General features: G+C 41.9%; 1 protein-coding gene across 9 annotated transcripts in view; it reads left to right on the plus strand.

Annotated features, from left to right (window-relative positions):
- sash1a (SAM and SH3 domain containing 1a) overlaps positions 1 to 20,918 on the plus strand; it is a 166,337-nt gene that overhangs the window by 114,267 nt on the left and 31,152 nt on the right. For 5 of the 9 annotated variants that reach the window (XM_078274112.1, XM_078274113.1, XM_078274114.1 and 2 more), the window contains exons 2-4: positions 9,517 to 9,645; positions 19,074 to 19,124; positions 19,235 to 19,284. In XM_078274112.1, coding sequence (XP_078130238.1) covers positions 9,517 to 9,645; positions 19,074 to 19,124; positions 19,235 to 19,284 — 230 coding nt within the window. Of the gene's footprint in view, positions 1 to 312; positions 709 to 745; positions 1,032 to 9,516; positions 9,646 to 19,073; positions 19,125 to 19,234; positions 19,285 to 20,918 lie in introns of those variants that run through there. The other 4 variants (XM_078274116.1, XM_078274117.1, XM_078274118.1 and 1 more) reach the window with 2 other exon arrangements.

The following is a 20,918-nucleotide window of genomic DNA, read 5'->3' on the forward strand; positions in this document are numbered from 1 at the left end:
ATTTGCTCTGTGCTCCGGGCGTTCTCTCACTCGAAGTCTTTAATGGAAATAAACTTATGTGTGCTCGCTCTACTATTTTAGACAGTTTTCTGTCACTCGTCGAGGGATTCAATTAACTTTTTGGAAACTTCTAGCCCACTTGGACGACATCTCCCGCGGTGTGGGGTTTAGTTTATGGCCGGGCACGGATCCGTGCAGTGCGGACTGTGGAGCAGGGAACACCCCGCAAGGAAGTTTTCAGACGAGTGACCTGTTGTGGGTTCGACACAACACGAGGCCACCTTTCTTCACGTTTGAGTTTTTAAATATATATATAAATATATATATATATATATATTACTTGACATTCGACGCACGAGTTGTTGTGGGAGTTTCGTGAATATGTCAGGAGGCAGTTTACGCATTAAACTTCGGATCGTGCCAAGCAATGTTGGAGCATTTGACCGGTGCGTCAAGGGCAACTTTCTCTAGGAGCAGCCAGCCTTGGCACCCACATCTCGTTACAGCTGGTGGTCAGGCCCCTGCCTGTGGGCTTGGATTCAAGCTTTTGCACTAAACTGGTCTGACTGAACAAAATATTCTAAAATTATGGAAGGTGATCAGGGGACTGGTGCGCCTTTCGATGAGCCTTCCGATGAGCCCCGGGCGGACAACGCTGCTGCGTCCGACAGTTTTTCCCAACTGTGGACGGACGTTATGGGGATGCTGGTAAGTTGTTTTGGGGGAGGGGTGACAGGATCATAGACTGACATCATAGACTCACAACTAACTGAGAGTTTTCACCCTCGTCCTCAAAGTTGACACTGATTTGCCGAATGAGCGAGTGTGTATCCAACTGGTCGGTGCATGCTAATCACGCATCAAAACAACTCTCAGCAGCGCAGTGCGAGTAGGCCCGAGTTTCAAATGCACCAGCATTCTACATGTGGTCTGGGATTCATTCAGGTGCATTAGTTGGACGCTGCTAAGGACGAATTCATACTGTTGAGTCGGTCGGATCTCAATGCAAACAGGAATCGTGTGAGATAATGGTATGTTACGGATTTAAACCTTTGTACTGTGTTTTGTTTGCTGCCATGTTCTCTGTGGCTTTTGAGCATTTGGTGTACAGCTACATGCAGTACGTTTACATGCACACACGTTTCCCAATATGACAATATTCCGAATTTTATACATGTCATGTAAACAGCATATATCGGTTGGATATTCCTATTAAGACGTGGGTTATTCCGGTATTATTCGGGTTTTAGAGGCTTTCTTTGGACATGTATATAGCGCGTTAGGAATATGCGTCTCAATTGAGCTCAGTTAAAGCTTTGCTGCTATTTTTCTCCAAGTTAAACATGATTTTGTCGCTGAGATGTGTTGTCTGTATTGTAGACTGGATGATAACAGTGCCAAACATACAACTAGAAATGCTCATTATTAGAGATGCTTTGGCCTCCTGAAGTTAACGTCAAGGTCTCTGAGATCACTAGATGCTGTGGCTATCAGGGAAACATAACATTTGACTAATTTGCATATTAATGTTGTAAGTTAAGGCTGATTTCCCACAGTGTTTCAGCCCCCCTACTTGATCATAAGATATTCTAAATGCCCTGTTTTCTTTGTGAACTGCATTATCCCACTCCAGGGATAGTCTGATTTACTGTACCTTACATGTTTGTGCCTTAAATGCTGGGGACTTTAGAGATTGTAACAACACTCTTTTGTTTGGCTGCCAAAGCAGACTTGATTTCACAGGCCATGGGGTCTGATTGATCTGCTGACCAAATGTGTTGCAATCACTTCCACTCTGTTAAAGACAGAGGTGTTAATTTGGTGTGTGTGTGTGTGTGTGTGTGTGAGAGGGGTAGGCTCTCCTGCCCTCTGACACCGGGTGGGAGACCCAGGCAATTTATCCAGATTTATTGCTCTTGAGGCAAATGTCTGCAAGGCTGGGCTCATCTATAATGTTTTTCTCATTGAGCTGAAACACATATACATAATAGAAACAAGCTTTTTGAACTCTTTTGTTCTCAACATATTAATAAATGCATCCTTTTCTTTGCTAACATCATGGTTGGAGGTCATGAACTAATGTTAACATTATTTTAAGTAGCTAGCTATACTGCCAATAGACATCCTGCAGCACTCATCTGAAGTTAAGTTTAAAGTCATCCGCCATCTCGCCAGCAGACATAGCACACTCATATTATTTCAAAATCACTGACGTTCAGCTTTTGTTGGAATCTTATTCCACGTACTGTATTGCTTTACATGTGTATGCCTTGAGTCTTGGAAAGGCTTGGATAGCTATGACTATCATATTTTTCTAGAAAACTATACTGGAAAGATTAGAAGTGTGACAGTATGGAACTTGATCGGTCTTCTTGGCTGCTGACAGCATCTTTCAAAAGTTCAGCAGGTCAGTTTGTCATACTAGAACTAACTGCTAAACAATCATGATAATGCACGATTTTATGTTGATTGTTTTTCTCCCAAAGTGAATGGACTTTTGGTGATGATGAGTTGCTTGAGTTGATGGCAGCTTGCAGGTGTAATTTATGTAAATATAATGGTTTCCAGTAAAACATTGTCATTTATCTGCAGTATTCATGAGCTTGTGCATAAGTATACAAGATGATATTTTTCACTGCTTTAAAAATGTATCTTATTTGTTTATCAATGAGAGTCAATGAGTCACAAATAGAAGTCTTCTAAATTGCCCTTTTATATAATGACCTTAATCCCTAACTGTGTTCAGTTAGTGAGTGAGTGTTCAGGCTCCTACCTTTAAGCACATGGGATCCTGAGCACAATGAACACCATCTACCTCCTCAAAGTAAAATGGATTTGCTATATATAACCACTGCTCTTTGACTTTCAATGGCTTTTGTTTGGCTTGGGAGCCTACATGTACTGTATATGGGAATGCCCTTTTAAAATTTGGGATTGCCCCAAGCATGTTGATTCAACTTTAAATCACTGTTGCAAATGTGTTTGGTCTTGGATCTTGGAGAACAGGACTACATACTTGTACAGATAGACATCCACCCTGATAAAGATCTGGTCAACATGCTTACTATACTCCTGTCTTTCAGGGATTACTGTATGTTTCAGCAAACTAAAGAACTGCTCTTAACACTCAAGTGCAAATAAGCATTGAAACAGCCAGTGTCAAAGAGCTTGTCCACATAATGTCATCCACATTTGCACCTTCAAATGAGTTTCGGGCATTCCGGTCTTCAGTCTTTTTCTGAGGGGGCCTTGTCTTTGAGGTTAACCATAATACACAGCAGCCTGTTGTGGAATGTGTTTAATAAGAATACCTAAGTAAGCCAGTCATTTATTTGTGGTTGAAGCCAAGTAAATAGCTAGAGCTAATTAAGACTCAAAGGCAGTTTATGATGGAATGGCACAGGAGCTAGCCTATAGCTCTAAGTGGTGGGATTTATAGATGTCTGAATAGGGATTTGCTTCTAGTTCCACCCCACTTCTGGAGATGTGATGGTTTTTCCTCAGACCTGAACTTTCCTTATTGAATGTTAAATAAGCCACAACTTATGAGTTTTCTGTATTGGCATGATGTGTTTTGAGGTATACATCTGTACAGACTTTAAGATCTCTGTAATAATACATTCCAGTTCCATTCCATTGCTTCGCCTTTAGCAAATGTTCTACGAGTCTGTGCGGTTCAGTTTTATCTGGAATGACTTCTGTGTTTCTACAATGTTTCTAATTGAGCTCCTTCCTAGTCAATTTGATAACAAACTTGGACCGCTTACACAGATATCATTATTACTATTTGTGTAAGGGACCATAGTTGATCCTTGGTCCGTACAGCTCAACACTCACGATTCATAATGCATGTAAACTGCAGATTGATTACAAAATTTAACCATAATAATAGTGTGAAATTAATTTTTACTGTCACTGTTACTTAGGCTGATAAATCTCTATGGAGGGTTGCCGTGAAAAGATACAGGCAACACAGTTTTCTGTTCACATGAACGGGGCATGTCAAAATCAGTTGTATGTTCATGTGAACGGAGCATGTTAAAAGTAGTTGATAGACACGGTCATGGCTACTGGAGAAGCGGAAGAACTCAAAGCCTTGACGCTGGCTACAGAGCTCCGTCATATCAGCGGCAGTTGGTAGTTAAGTTACCCGAGAATAGGGGGCTTGTTAAGTTTAGGAAAAAGATTGTGGTTTGGATTAAAACACTTCCAAGGAACACACATTTCTGGGGTGAAAGTACTTTGTTTGGAAAGCGAACTTTTGCTCCCCGGCTTGAACGTGTTGTGTAGTTCTTTATTTAATAAATGGAAAGCATTTAAAAAAAAATCTTCTCTGGAGACATGAATATTGATTGTGTCTGGGAAACATGGTTAGATGAGGTGATCTCTATGTGCTTCCTCCCACATAGCACTTCATACGGAGTGGCAGCATATGCTCCAGTCCTTTTCTGCCAAACCATGGTTAGCTAGGCCACTTTATATCTCTGCCAGTAATGTTCTAACATAGCCTTATTTTGTCTATTGTTGCCGAGTCCAACTCGGCTCACTCCTACTTTGCTTCCCCTCCCTGACGGGTGTCATTATTGAGGTCACACAGAGATCTGGCAGGTTTCCTCTGTTGGGATGGCAGAGCACTGTTCTGCTCAAGCCACGGATATCCTCAGGAAGCCCTCTAAAAGGAGGTGGGCTTTGTCCCCTGGCCTCACCTTCCTCGACAGTCTTCCCCCTTTGGCTCCCATGGCCGACACTACATCTTTTGGTCAGACTTCTACTGGCTCTATGTTTTGTGGAATCCGACACTACACTACATCCAACATTTTGCAGAACTCCTGTAGTTTCATCCACCTGTCTTCACTTTTCTTTTTCCACATTTCTCATATCACACTTTGCTTATCGTTCTTTTTCTTGTCTGTTTTTTATGATTTGGTTGGCAGTTCAGGGACACTACTGTACTAGTCCAGAGAAAAATGGGGGTGGTCAAATCGTTTCAGTTGAAGGAGCTGGGGGAACTGGGTGGATAGAGGGCTGGGTGGAGAAAAGGATGGATTACTTACTATTGCTTTTATGATGAGTTGTGTGGGGACTGGGACTGTGTTGGACAGGCGATCTCTTGCACGGGTTGGGTTTAAGCTGGTGTATCCATGACTTAGGGTGAATGCGGACAATTCTATTGGTTCATTTTTTTTATGAAACTTTAGTAGAATGCAACACAATACAAGACAGTGTGTGGCAATTTAAACCTGCCGCACCTGTGCTGAGGTTGCGTAGCAAGTGAAAGTGATCATACCACTGACGTTACATCAGATGCGTGGCCCTATTGTAAACTGTTGTCATTATTCTTTCCTCAAGAGAATGGGTAGTCACCAGGCCAGCCCTGTAACAATGGTTAATACCATGTACAACTACCATTCAACCCATTAAGGAATGTGAGCCCAAAGGATAGACCAGAACAAACATGTTAGGCCCAGGGCTAATGGCTTTTAGCCTTTTGGCATGTCTTTCTCTCTGGTTATAATAAACAAGCACTTTCTTTGAGAGACTTTGCAACATCTAACATGATGTGGAACACTTGAATTGAGTGTGACTTGATTGTGAGATTAGCTGTGCGACTTGGCAGTGATTCCTAAGCACGCAAGGAGGCCTAAGTTATCAGTGCTCTGCATGCTGGCTGTGGAATTTTTTAATAACTTTGCAAAAGATTGCTTTAGTGGATTGCCATTCAGATGCTCTGTCCTGAAGAAATTGTCACTTCAGCTGGGGACTGCTCATTGTTGGCAATCTGTATATTTAGAATATAAGAAAGAACAGCTTGTTTCCTTACTCAAAATATTGATTTTGTGAAACATAACCTCCATGTGTGTGAATGCTGGCCCAGTAGTTCACAGATGGTATAATCTATACAACTATAATTGTAGCTATAGTGTGGAAACATTAGATGTAGGTTTTAACACAGTACACAGGATTGCCTCTTTTCTTAAACTGATGCTGCTTTTTACTGACATAAGGAAAGTCTGAAGAGACAACCTTCTGTGGTAGTGAAAATGCCAGGAATGCCGTGGCTAATTGATTAATTTAGCAGAGACTACTGAGTCTTCATGCTGTTTGCAATCATGCTGCCTTTTGTGAGCATATGTATTTATATTCCAATACTAAAGCTGAGAATATTTTATTTGTTTTCCATGAGAGACGAGAGGAATCGTATTCATATCTTGGAATTCTGGCATGGATGTTAATTCATTCCTCCAATGCAATGTTGAATGAATATTGTGTAAATCACTTGGTTATGGCTCAGTAGCAATCCTGTCACACATTGCTGAAATATTTATCCACTGTGGTGCAATACCAGTAATTTGTATTTTGCTGCCACTAACTCACAGTTATTACGGCTTTTACACAAACAAGTGTCTTCTACAGCAGTGTCCCAGAACATTTCTCAGAACCTTTTCTTTGCTTTGAGTTGCGCAGTCTTGGAACAGAAGTGACATGCATCACAGTTTTGTTCACAGTTTTGTCTGACAAATTTCAGCTGCACATTAGGAGTAGCAATCTCGATCAAGCAGGTTTGAGCAGTAAATGACACACGCACACTCTTTACTGTAAATACACGCAAAGTCACTCACACATTTTTGCTTGGGTGTTTTTTTTGTATGCCTATTGTTGCTATTGTTCCAGTCAACTGGGAGTTGGCCTCCCTCGCATCCAGGGCGGAGAAGAAGTTACATCAGCTAGTATTGGCCTACATTTCAAACATACCTCCATGAAACTAGATGTGTTTAATATTGTAGTTAATACAATTCTAAATTTAAAAAAAGGATATTTTTAGAGTGAGCATTGTTTTAAGGCACCCATATGCTTTCCAGGTCAGATAAGCTATAGCGGATTTGATATTCATCCTTAGACTCTCTCTTATAGATGCAGATATTTTTCTTCTCAAACTCCAGATGTTTTATCCCCCTCTCACCCCACAGCTGCCCTAGTCAGTATCCCACAAATCATCTCTTGTCCAGCCTCCACTCCAACCCCCTGCCCACATTTCCAAACTGGATGTGTGGACCACTGTCAGATCCCTCCATGCTCTTCCACCTAAACTCCCACGTTGACAGATTATCTTTAAAATGTGGACTAAACTCTCGCTCTTCTGCTGACACACGCACTGTCAAACAACCCAAGAAAATAGTTGGTTTTCCATTCTTTACTCGTTCCCTCATTTTCTCTGCTGTGATTCTCCCAAAGGCATTTTTTCACTCACTACACTTGTTTTCATGTGCTGTCTAATCGTGGATATATAAAACTGAGCATATGCAGTTTATTACAAGGTAGTAGTGGAGGTGGGGTACAGAGTCTGCTGTGTTGGACCCCCATGAGCTCATGCCACTGGAGAATTGGAGGAATCCCAGTTGTCTACGCACACACAGATGCACATCAATCTGAGAACAGCAAAGCACGTGCAGCTTTACCTGTCCATAGCCGGTTTACATTCAGTGTTCCCATGGGAGTGGGGCCAGAAATATAACAAAGCTTGAATAAGTAATTATGCTGCTATGACCTAACTAACTAAAACCAACTAGAAATGCCCTCTGTCAATCAAGAGTTGGTGTAATCTCAGGACAGGGTTCATTCTTATCTTCCGGATGTGGCGAATAGATCAGCGCAATCATGGCATGTGTATGGTGATTAAAACATCTTGGAGTTTTGTAATGAGAGCGTGCTTTCAGTCAATGTGAGGAATGAAGGGGAAAGCATGTGTCTGCTCGGGGAGTGCTCCCAACGGGAATCTCAGACATCTCGAACCATATGTCCGACCAGAAACAGAATTTCTCAAGTTATGAGAGTGGGAGGACAGATGACAGCCAGCCAAACTGGACTTTTGAGACAGAACATGTGTTTTTTTTTGTGATATTGTGTTCAGTGCACAATCATTAAGTGCTCTTTTATAACTCCATTTAATGAGCTGTGCTGTATATGATTGGTCAGCCTCAGTTTGTTTTGGTCCAATGTTTTTGAAATCTCCTGCCTGCATGTGTGTGAATGCTAATGTGTGTGTGTGTGTGTGTGTGTGTGTCAGCCACTCACAGGGATCCATTCATTTGTGGCCTGGCACCCAGATAGGGAGTCCGGTTGAGAAAGACAGAGACTAAGAGAGACTGTTCGGACCCTGCACAGTGACTCAATGCTAGCTGTCTGCCTGGCACAGATTAGATCAACACTGATGAATATTCAACAGTTTGCCATCACTGCCAGAATGGCCTACATTTTTACCAAAGCAAGAGTTGAGTATCGCTCTTCTCTCATACATTGTACAAAAGAGATGCCTCTTCTTAAGGGCTTAATTCAAGGAATAAATTAATTTCTCAGAATGCTTCTGGTATGATGGAGGTCATTTGTTTTTTTATGTCTATATTCCAAACCTGAAACGCGGACTGACCCTAGCTAACTTCATGATCAAGCTTTATGATTCAGGCCCCTTGGGTTGACAGTTTATATTCGCTGACTGGTTTTCATAGAACCCAAGTTTAGACCTAACTCAGAGGCCACACTCTATCCAAAAAGTATTCTGTGAGGTAATGTCTTCACTGTTTAGAGCACAGCTTCCTCCCTCAATCCTACACACGTCTTCTATACAAAGACAGGAACTTTGATGATCTAAACTACAGCTAACCGGAAGCATGTGTTTGTGTTGAGTTCAGTAAATGTCTGAGTAGGTAAAGGCCATCCTTGATATGAGCCTCGATAATATACAGACCTTTTATTGAGTGGTATTTTTTTTTTTTTTTTATGTTTGTATGGAATATGTCTGTAGATATGGGAACAACAAATGCCTCTGTACATATGTGCTGATGAGTGATTATGTTTCTATACCTGTGCCACCCTCAAGCCATGCCACCTTTACCCAAATGCATACCTAGAGGTACCTTTTATACGCCACTAATTGTAAGTGTATGTGACAGCGGTTTAATAAAGCTGTGCTGTGAAGGATGGAGGCGGATGTGCTTGTCACAGTGTACTGACCGTAATATGAGACTAGATATCGTCGTAGATTTTGGATATCGTAATATGGCATAAGTGTATTTTCCTGGTTTTAAAGGCTGCATTACAGTAAAATGATGTCATTTTCTGAGCTTACCAGACTGTTGTAACTGTTCTATTATTTGCCTTTACCCACTTAGTCATTATAATAGTCACAATAGTCAACACTACAATGTCATTGCGGTATCGATATCAAGGTATTTGGTTAAAAATATCGTGATATTTGATTTTCTCCATATCGCCCAGCCCTACCTGAAGCACTGGTGGGATGTTGAAAAGTGATATAAGCTGCATGAAAGAGTGAATAATAGCATTTACGGTTAGTTTTTCTTTTGTATGTATGTGATGTTTTTAAGTGATTCACCAAATAACAAATTATCTAAATTTGCAAATAAATTTAGTTTCTCCCTTAGAATTAGATTATCAGCTTTTCTTTCTTGGGATGCCGTAGTTCCCAGGCTAAACTATTCCCTCTCTTTGTCTTTGCAGGATGGTTCTCTGGGCAACATAGATGACCTTGCCCAGGAGTATTCTGAGTACTACAATACCTGCTTCAGTGACGTCAGTGACCGCATGGAGGAGCTACGCAAAAGACGAGTCTCCCAAGAGCTTGACATGGTAAATGCAAACTCATACACACACGTAAAAAAAAAAAAAAATGGTTTGAGCAAAAACAGCTGTCAGCTGCAACATTTCTCACTCTCTACCCAGTTTGCATGCTTCTAAATTGCGTTGGACAAATTATAATTTTCTTTGCAAATCCTTTAATAATGACCCTAAAAATTCCGCTTTTGGAGTAGTCTCATAGCGTTACACAGTGTAATTTCTTAGCCAACAACCTGGCAAGGAACAATGGCATCGGAACACAAATGTGTGCAAAGGTTTAAGACTTTCCCCAAAGGCAGTATGCCTTTTCTGGATGTGAATGCAGTGGTGTTCTGGGGGTCCATATAGGGGGGGTCCTTTTCACAAGGATGTAGGGTAGTGGGGCACCCCTTTGGTTACCAAGCTGCACACAAATGTATGAAGGAATGCTGCTAGTGCTGCTACAGAGGGCCTCACTCTGTGCAGCACACTACCACAGGTTGACAAATACAAGAGTTGTGTGTTATGCTAACTTCATAATTGCTCTATGACTTATTCATGGTGAATTTAATAGGTTTGAACCCTTAGAAAATGCTATTGCTGCTCAATTTCTAAAACAAATAAATATGAAAAGTAGCCACTTTTTCTGACTTGGACCAGGTGCTTCTCTACAGCATAGATCAGCTTGAAAGAAAAATGTTCAGCTTAAATAAAATGGGGCAGTTCAATGTCACAAACATAATAGCGCTGCCTGACAAATTGATGATTCAATTCTCCCTTTGCTCCAATGATATCATGTTACCTCAGCTTTTCTTATTTTAGCTCCTGTCCAAATAGTCTCTGCTCATATATTTTTGTCTGTGATTACTGGTTTTCCTGTTCAATAGGAGACATCTTCTGCTTAAAGGCAGCCATGTGGGTTTGGTTGGGTTGACAGGTATGACTAGGATGGATAGCTGGTTTATTGTGCTCTTCCTTTAATGACTGCAGGCAGACATCCTCTTCTCACAGCTTTCATGAGAGGAATTGGAAAGCATAAATAATCATAGCTGTGGATACGTAGATGCATTTTGATCATAGGTTAAGTGTTCGCTCTGTGTGGCCGTCGTGTGATGTCTGTGAAGGTTCTCAGTCATCCAGGTCCTAGTTATCCAGAAAGGGTTAAACTCAAAGGTAACCGGACTTGGTTAAAAGGTGCTTCGAAGACGTTTTGTCTCTCCTTCGAGAGACTTCTTCAGTTTAAAATGTGAGTGAGTTTCACATTAATATGGATTACCTCTGGACATTTTATATTTTGGGAAGGTTTCATCCTGAGGAGATAAAACAGGGGAAGAGGAAGCAATCAGGGCAGATTTTGCAGCACGGTTGTAAGAAGAGCGGAAAAGAGCGGACTGGGCCCTGAGCCTGAAGCCCAGGACAGGAGGAGGATAAGGATGTGAACAGAGGAAGACGAAGGGAGGAGGATGAGGGGAATGAAGAGAAGGAGTGGAGAATGTAAGCCCTGCAGCTGTCCCGCCACTCTGCAAAGTTTGGCACCAAAATATAGGAGAAGGGAAGAGAAAAAACATAAAGGAAAGACTATAGGTCAGGCAACACCTTATTGAGAGCTCTTTAAAGTGCAGTATCATCCCACGATACTGAATATGGATTGAACTTTGCCTTGCATTTCAGTTCAGTCCTTCTAAAATTAGGTTTGGGGAATATTCAAGACTAGAGCGGCCATTTCTACACTGAGGGTAAAAGTAGGTTGAGACAAAATTCTTTCTCTTAGGCAATATTTTTCCACTGGGCTTGATACCTTCATAGATTGAAAGGCTCTGTAAAACGAGAATAAAAAAGTGGACTGCATTGTGAAAGTAATAAACAAGAGGAGACGAGGAGAAAGACGAGCAGAGCACGAAAGATGAAGTGAGAATAATGCTGGCCGAACGGACAGCCACACCCAGTTAGAAAGAAAGTAGCAAATAACTCTTGTATTTTGCGTGTGTACCCAGAAATCAGTGGCTTCAAGCCAACTTTGTGCCGCCTCCCTCAGGACCAATAGCAGATGGTTAGAGAAGGTCAAAATGTCCAAGAGCCACGTTAATGGGGAGACATTTAGCAAGTTGCACTCCTGAGGGACTTGCCCTTTTAGGGAAAGACCTGTCACTTGTAAAGGGTACAGGATGGTGGGTGATGCAATCATGTCTCCACAAGACCCACTCCCTCTCCAGTCATTGTCTTTGTTCTTTTTACAACTCCAAATTTGTAGGTCGGTTCTGTTCTATTTTTGACGGTTACCTCTAATCATTTCACATCTCTCTCAAAAACCTTTTGGGACCCAGGAGGTTACTAAGTCACTCCAAATTAAGGGGCAAAGGTCACCTTAGCTTTGACGTGTCCTGGTCTTCACACTCCGACTACAAAAGGAGGCAGAAGTCGAGATAAAGGAGGTGCTGGACCAGGAGGCATGGTGCCATAAGAGAGGAGTCTAAGGTTAAGTCTATATATGTGAATTTTGCTGCTGACAATACATTTGGCAATTTGCTTTTATAAAATAATAAATAAAAAGCCCCCAGTGTCTAGTTTAACTATGGTCAGCGTGGTCACACCAAAGAGAAAGAAGTAGTTCTCTTATTCACTGTTTCTGTTCTCCAAAACCTTGTCTTTTTTCTTTCTTTTTTTAAAATGGGAACCTTTTGGTTTCTGTTTGGGGGTTTTGGCTCCTTTTTGAGAAATGTTCTTGCAACACTAACATTTTTACAAAAATGTGTGGAGTTTCACATTTGTGTTTGTTTTCACTTGTTGTTTGCACAGCGTGTCTGACTGCCAGCTCTTGAGGGGCCTCTCACTTAACAAAGTGACGGCTGTCTGTTGTGGTAAAATGCTATTAGGAGCTGATGATAAAGGCTCTCTCAAAGATGACTATCGATGTACCCACTTCCTGCCTGGTCTCTGCTGAGTTGTTCCTCTTCATCTTCATGTTAGTTTTATGAGTAGTGGGGACACAAGGGGTTGAATAAACATCCCCCTTTGGGAATGTGACCTATGGATTAGTACTTCCATGCACAGTTTCCCAGCGCTCCTATAGACAATGCGAGTTTGGATGGCTCTCACTGACATGTTGATTTGGTGGTGCACAGGCTCATTAGTGGAAGTGATAGAAAGTATTGAAAGGGAGCAAAGAGTTTGGCAAATTAAACAAAACGTGTTGTTTCAAGTGAAAGGTCAGGCCAAAGGGTGAAAGTAAAGATTCAAATGACATTCAGAGCATTTACTGGTATTTTTATATTGTTTTGCATTTGTTATATCTGCAATATTTAACCAAAACCACAAATTAGTAGAGTAGTAGATCATTTACATATATGAAATTCCTCTAATCAACATACACTGCAGAGAGCTATACATTTCAGATCATCCTTTAAGCAGGCCTATGTTTTGGATAATTGCTGTAATTTGCGTATTATTTGATTTCCAGACTTCAATTAACATAGAAAAGTAGTTTTTCTATTGTCCTTTTTAACTCTTATGCCTGCTCTTAAGAGTGCTCCTTTTTTCAAGATAAGCTACTTGTTTTTTTACAGATGGGTTTAAGGAGTGAATAAATATTGTTGCCTCACCCTGAAGCACCATTTCCTTTTGCCCTGCCTGTGATTTATGTGTTAATCAAAAATGGTATCTTCAAAATCAGGATATTTCGTTCAGTTCTTCACTTTCATGAAGTTCAGTAAGTGAACCTTTCAAATTTGATCTATAGATAAATGTATGAAGACAAGACAATTTATTACATCTGTATGTGTATCTGTACATCTTATTGTCTGTGACATTATTTTGCTATAACACTGTAGTTGCTACTGGATGTGAAAACATTCCAAAACATGGACATAGAAGCTCCAAGAGTCAGGCGTGCAGAGACTGGTTGGATAATCCTTTTTATAGCCAATGGGGAAAAACATCAAACTAGATATTAGCATGTCTCTCAAACCACAGCGATGGAACGGATGATGTACATCAAATATAAATCAAGATGTATCATTTTGGAATTTGTGGTTGTGGGGCGAACGTTTTGACACATTTCTACATGCTGTAAACCGTAATGAGAGATTGCAACAGTATCCTTGGTAATATCCTTTAGAGTAATTTTAAAGTTGTGGACAAACAAGCAGGCCTTGAGGATAAAATCCTTTTGATGCTTTGGCCAAACTCCTTCAGTCGTTGGTCTCGCTGTTGACGTCATAGTTGAAACACTGACACAAAAACGCTTCAGCTGGTGTCGGATTGATGTGCTTGCCTCAGGAATGCTCTGTAATAGTTTTCTAGTAGCTTGACAGTTGGGGTCAAGACTCAAGTACAGACTTTTAGTTTAGTACAGAGTTTTATTTTGTCATGAGGTGAGGAACAGTGTGGTTAATGTGCTAATGCCTGCGTGAAGTTCAATCATCAAAGTGGGTCAGTTCAGCAGGGTTAAAACTACAGTGTGGAAGAATGACAAACTGTAGTGAATGTGGCTGCTTATTTGTCCTTTCTACCTACAGGTATTTTGCCTATAAACACAGCAACTCAACAGCAGCCTTTATTGCTATAAGATTACTTTCAAATGATGTTGGCATAGCTCCATTATTGCCATAACCCTGGTGGAAAGCAAGTGGTATATTTGTAATTTATTTTATGATTTCAGCCTTGGCTTCCTGACTCTTGGAGTCATTGGAATTTGTAATAACTCTGGTATTTGTCTTGAAATACCAAAACAATGATGATCCTCATGGCTAAGGAATGCTCTGCACTTTAAAAGCATGCAGGCCTGTGCTGCAAGTATGCACATGCACGCGCGCACACACACACACACACACACACACACACACACACACACACTTTCAGAAGCCTTCTGGAAAGGAAGTGCATAGAGGTGTAACAGTGTGTGCAGCAGCTCAGAGGTGGCTTTGCAGACTGGTGTATACTGCCTACTGAGAAAATGTATTTCCTGCTTTTGTGCGTGAGATTTAAATGGCAATATGTTAGTGTGTATTGAACTTTCTGTGAGATCTTCCAAATGCGCTAGTTCTACAGGCTTCCATCGCACCATTCTGGTCCCACTGTTGGCATATTTTTCTGGGCTTGCATCAGGCGTGCCAGTTGGTGCCTGTACCTCCACATGTGCAGTCCTACCTAGCAACCTCATACCCGCCCACCCAGATTTACCCAACCATGCCAGTTGGCGCACCTTCACTAAGCCACCTGGTCCCTCTAGTTTTGCCGCAAATCTGCTACTTTTGCCTCTGAGGTTGGCAGAAACTCTACTGGGGGAGCTTGTGCCTTCGGTGGGCTTTGCAGTCATGTTTGGACTAAACTGCTGCTATTTAACACTCATCTGTGTTCCTATCCTTTCCCTCTCATTAACAGAGTCTGGTGCTGCTGTAGCAAAGCAGAGTTTAGATGTAGTTACTGGGTTAATGATGGAAAGCAATGTGATACAGTCACTTTACAGAAGCTTTTGATGCTAGATTCCATGTCTGCAGACATAGTGATCCTAATTAGCTGGAGCTTTTCCTCGTATGCTCCCTTACCGTTTTCTCTTTTATTTTAACTCAATTCACCCATGCTTAAGCAATCAGGGTTTTGCGTTCACATCTCATTTGCACACACACACACACACACACACACACACACACACACACACACACACACACACACAGAGTGAATTGTGCACAAACAACACAGTGGACATCTGGAGGGAAAACACATGCACATTTGCACGCATACGTGTCAAATCGGGGTAAATAGGGCAGTATCTCAAGTTGATGCTGGAAAGTTCAAGTAAAGGATAGCATGCCCCCTCTGGGAGTGTGTTGTGAGATCCAAGTCTCACGTACAGATACCCCCTCAAAGCTGCATTATTTGATATTCTATTTAGTGTCAGTTACGTTGGCACCGTCTTCACCGTTCACTTATGCTTCTTTGTTAGCGATGCACAAGTCTGAGAGAGCTAATTTTCTCTCCACGTCCTGTGCTGATCGGCATTTAAAGACAAACGGGATGTAGGTTTTGTTTGTTTTTTAGCAGATCGTTTCGCCCTCCCACCCCCTCCTTCCATGTCGGAGATGGCACGCACAGACGGGGAGTAAAGGGAAGCTGAGGAGGAGCAGGGGGAACACAGAGCTGCTTTGTGTCTCCGTCTCTTAGGAGCTCTGTATGTGGAAGTGGAGGCGAGTTGAGTGTGTGTAGGTGCTCCGTGGTTTGGGTATCTGTCTAGGTTTAATGTCTGTGGTGACACGATGTGGCCTTGTCAGGGTTTGTGCCTGCTTGTGTATGTTTTATGTATATCCATGTGTGGTGTGTTTAAAATAATCTTTACGAACCAGTCAGCACGGTGCCTATCCATTGGCGAGACTGGCATATCTTTTCTGTCACTGCAGTCTGCTCAAGCCATCAAAGAGGATCTGATAGCAAAACCAATCTGCCACTACCTTTTGTGAAAAAAAATCTGTGACTACATGTGCATGTGAGCACACACCTTGTTCCTTCTTTATGTGGGTTTTTCTCAATACACCCACATTATTCTGCACCATGCAGTTGTTTAAACAGAGAGGGCTGCCAAAGATGTGCTTGTTTAAGGGATACATGTGTTGTTTCTTTGTCTCACATAAGCTCTCCCTCTGTAAGAAAAAGTCATCCCAGATTTCCCTTATGTGCAGCCTGGCAATGCAATGAGACCAAAGCCTGTACGTCTTTAGGTCTGGTAGATGAGGTTTTTATGACCTTAGGCAGGTACCTGCTCTCTGACTTATGGGATTCCCCATACTCCCTGAGATGGACAAGTTGTTTCAGAGCATTTCCGACATTACTTGATTTACTTTCCGAAGAAACGTCCAGACCCGTGTCTCTGTCCGCTTGATCACTGTAACAGACAAATAGATAAACAAGGCAAATGGAAGGAAGACTTGTAGTGCTTAAGTTAACGTTAAAGATGAAGCCAGCCAGACTGTCTCACTAACATCTTGACTGTCTGCCTTCAGGTGATTACTGTTGTGATAAGTGTAGGGTTTGGCTAATTTTGAAGCTTTTAGCCACCTCAGCACTTCCTCCTGCTCTTAATAACTGCAGCCTACAGGCTCTTAAAGAGCTCTTAAAGGAGGTCATGTCACCTCCAAGTCCTTTAACTATTAGCCTCTCACTGACTCATGCACAGAGGGTGAGGGTATGGAAGGATTGTTCCCCCTTGCCCAAAGCCCAGTCAAAGTAGGTTAAACTACAGGTCACTCTGATTAGGAAGCATGACGGCCCAAGTGCAGGAAGTGTTCCAGATTCTGTTTCCCGTGACTGTTATCCTGCAATCTAATATATGGGTGTGGAGATAGAGAATGATGCACATTTATCAGAAACCACTCATTTCCTATTACCATTTGGGAAACTCCAGATTCAATTAGTCTTTCTTTGTGGCAGCGGCGGAAAGTATCAGTTAATGGTTTTAGGGAGCTAGTCACCTAGCAGCCCTCAACCTGCTTCTACTATCCTAACCTACTTGGCTGATGTCAACTCCTTTATCGACGCATACTAATAATACTGTACTGCATACTGTAAGATAACAGTTAAAATGCTACTTTGGCTGCCAAGCAGAAAGACTAAACTCTGTCCTTTCTGTACAAGATGGGGAAATTTACTGCAACTTTAACAGTAAGCTGATTTGACAGAAAGCATTGGTATTCCAGTAATCTTCAGCCTTGACAAAAAAAGATCAACCTTTGGGAGAAATGTTCTCATCTGAGAGTAATAACACTTAGGGGTTTACAAGGGAAAGTTTTGTGTTAATTTTCACGTTTAGCAGTCCCATAGAGGAACAGGATAGGCAGCTTTTGCACATGTACAAAAATAGAACTAGTCATATCAGCATCTGCATCATGAGCCATTTTCCATAAGTCTGCCCTGTTTGGTAAAATATTAAAAGTCAGACAGAAAGTAGAGACAGGAACTTGTCTTAGGTTTTATTTTCTCTTCTCATTGGGACCTGATGAATATCAGCGAAACCATGACATTTCCCTTCCCTTAAACATGGCCCACAATATATGGTAGCAAATAGGTCATCACAAAGAGCTATCCTTAATACAACTTTTACTAAATCATCTTGTTGATTAACCACCTCTGTAAGCTTATTTCCATGCCATGTATAGTCTGCATACTCGTACTATTGTCAAGCCTGCCGCATGTATGCATTAAGTATTTTTCAGTTAATGTGCTCTAATTTTGCCTCCTTATGGTATCTCAGCATAACTGAAGCAGGTAACAGGGGCTTGGTTATCCTTGGGTTACCCTCATAGCCCATGCCAGAAGGATTAAAGGCACATGGAGAGTAAAGCCACACGTGCCGTTGTGCAACGAGCAAGAAAATGACCACTAGAAATGAATAAATAAATTATGATGACATCTGGTCACTACCCTTCAGCAACTCTCCCATATGTTTCTGTGGTGCTTAATATAACACAGTACAATACTGTGTTAGCATTGGACGAGTGTGAGTACAGAGGGTTAGGTAATCTCCTCTATGAGAGTTCAAAAGCACACAAGAACACACAACCGAGAAACTATGCACTCGACCAATCCCTCAAGGTCGTTCGTTGGCTTTAAATAATCACATGCAGACATGTTGTGATTGTACAGCCTGTGTCTGTCTGTAGAAGCATTTGGTTTGAGGCACATCTGTATTTGGCTATGCCATGATGAGAACACCTGCTTTAGACATACGCAAGCACCAGCGCTGTGTAAACAGCCCTAATGGACATTGTGGGCTGGAGAAGCTTAGCAACATTTTGCAAGTGAAGAGAGGTTAAAAAATGTGCTATTTTCCATTGATTTTGTACAGGACGTTCTTTTGAGTAATGTATCCCTTAAATTCATGGCCAAAGTCTGGGTATATTGTTTCCATATAAGCCATGTGTGCTGCCATTTTATTTAGTCCAATATGGAATATTGTTTTCTAAAGCTGAGGCAACCCGGAAGGTGTTGCCTTGTGTGGAGGGAGGTGCACACTAATATCACTGTAATCATACCATGGAATTTATGTAGCCAATTACGTCGGTGCTTTTGTGATATTTTGTTCTGCTAGGAAAGCCAGGACTTCACGAGGCTGCACCACCGCCCAGTGGTATTCAATAACAGTCAGAACAAGTATTGCAGGTTTGGGAACCTGTCGCAAGACTTGACTTGTTGAGTCGTATATGGCTGGGTTGTTGGCGTGCGCACACGTGCTCGTGTTTGTTTTCACTGAGATGCAGGTGTGTCTACATGAACCTGACCAAAGAATGTCTTTCCCACATGACGGCATTGTTAAACATGATTTTCTTTAGTTGACTGTCCTTTCTTCTCCATATACAGATCTTGTTTTTCCTTTCTGGTCTCTATTCTTTGCTCACAGTTAATGTTAATAAGGGACTGACCCTTGACACTGACATTTGACCTTCTTTCTTCTCCCTCTCTTGTCATTCTTTCAGGAGAAACAGGATCCAAGTAGCACATCCCTGCAGCTCCGTTCTGAGATCCAGGTAAGCAGAGACACTGTGTGCACAAAAGCCTTCAGCTTCTTTAATTCAGCTTTATACAATCTTTGGCAAGAAAGTCTAACTGACGCCTGCCTCCTTCTCTCTGTCCTCAGGAATCATTAGGCTTCAGCAGTGAGGTGTCCACTCCAGAAACAGACAGAAAGTAAGTTCTCCCCCCCACCCCACCCCACACACAAGCACATACTAAATCACCGTAACATGTGACCAGAGCCATTGTGGAACCATGAAACAGGATTGGATTGAAATGTGTGTCTATTGCATGTCCAAACAATATGCAGCGCAGCCTGCGTCTGGATCGCATCAAACCGTACATGCCTGCACACATAATCATGGATCACACTTAGCCTTTCTGCATGTCCGCAGCTGAAGATTGAGAGAGCCAAATGGAAATACACGCACCTCCTTATGCAGCACGTGTGATTGATAGATCTTTTATGCGACAGCTTGTACATAAGGTCTCTGACCATTGGGAGTAGAGGTCAGCTCCTCAGGTGGAAAACTCTTACTTCATGGAGGAGCTTGGTGGTGTGTGACTGGGGAAGTTGACATAGGTTCAGCCACGGCTGACCTTGGTTGTAGATGTAATTGAACATACATGAGTGTGTTTCCTTTAAAGTTTCATCCCAAAAATGTAAATGCTTTAAATAAATCCCTAAGCATTAGCTAATTAATATAAAGATGATTTTTAAGTGAGTATAAAGGAAATCCACCTTCCACATTAATAGACATCACACACATGACCCATAGTCAGTCCCTCTAAGCTCCTTTGGTCACATCCCTGCTGTGGTTAAAGGAAAACCACTGACTGCTTCCTTCGGCTGACCTGCTCAGTCTAGCAGCCCTTCTCTGTTCTCTGGTCGTCCGTGCTTCCTTCCTGCCTTTGTGTCCAGCAGGAGAGAGAGGAGGGGAGACCTTAGATGGGCGATGGCCAAATGATTACAGCAAAGAAGCAAGAACGAAAGAGCAGGATGGAACCAGGCATGGGTGGGGTTCCTTTTCACTGGTTCCCGTAACACAAAGTGTTCATTTATGCTCACGCTGTATTTTGTGTGTATTACATTTCTCCACCATGGCACACCATGAGATCACTGTTATACACATTTAAAGCAATCCAAGTTGGTTGGCAAAACAGCTCTCTCAAGGCCCCGCTGTCAAACTGATTTTATTCAGTGCAGTCGAGCACATTTGACCCCTTTTTTTTAAGGCATTGTTTTTTTCAAAGAATCTCTGTTACACAAGACTTAAGGTCAAGAATATATTCAATTGTTTCCTCACAACAAGATTTCAATACAGAATAAATGGCCCATTGGTGGTAACCAGAAAAATCCCCATCACATTTAAAGAAGAGATTTAAGTGGAGACGAGTGGACAGATAGATTAGTGCAAGAATTGGAAGCCCCAGTCTAACCCCAATGCCATGTTTGCCAGGGCCAAAGGTTAAATAAATCTTAGTGTGACTTAGAAATGATCTCCTTTATCTTTGATTTTACCATTTTCTTTGGTGTTTGTTCGTGACCATCACCCCTGTCTGACCCCCAGTGGAATTGTCATGTTCACGTGACAACCACGTGCGGCAGAGGAAGCGCATACCACAGACATGATCTCTTCTCCCATGGCTTTATATGTTGCACAGACAAATGCTGCGGATGATGGGAACCAGATGCCAAATTTTTAATGACGTCTCTCTGCTATTCAAGAGAGTCCCAGAAAGAGCCCCCAACTTCATCCTGTCGGTCTGGTTTCTTTCTGTCCTCCGTGCCTCACATTCCCTCTCTC

The sequence above is a fragment of the Sander vitreus genome, chromosome 18 (assembly GCF_031162955.1).
Source record: "Sander vitreus isolate 19-12246 chromosome 18, sanVit1, whole genome shotgun sequence".
Taxonomy (NCBI): Eukaryota; Metazoa; Chordata; class Actinopteri; order Perciformes; family Percidae; genus Sander; species Sander vitreus.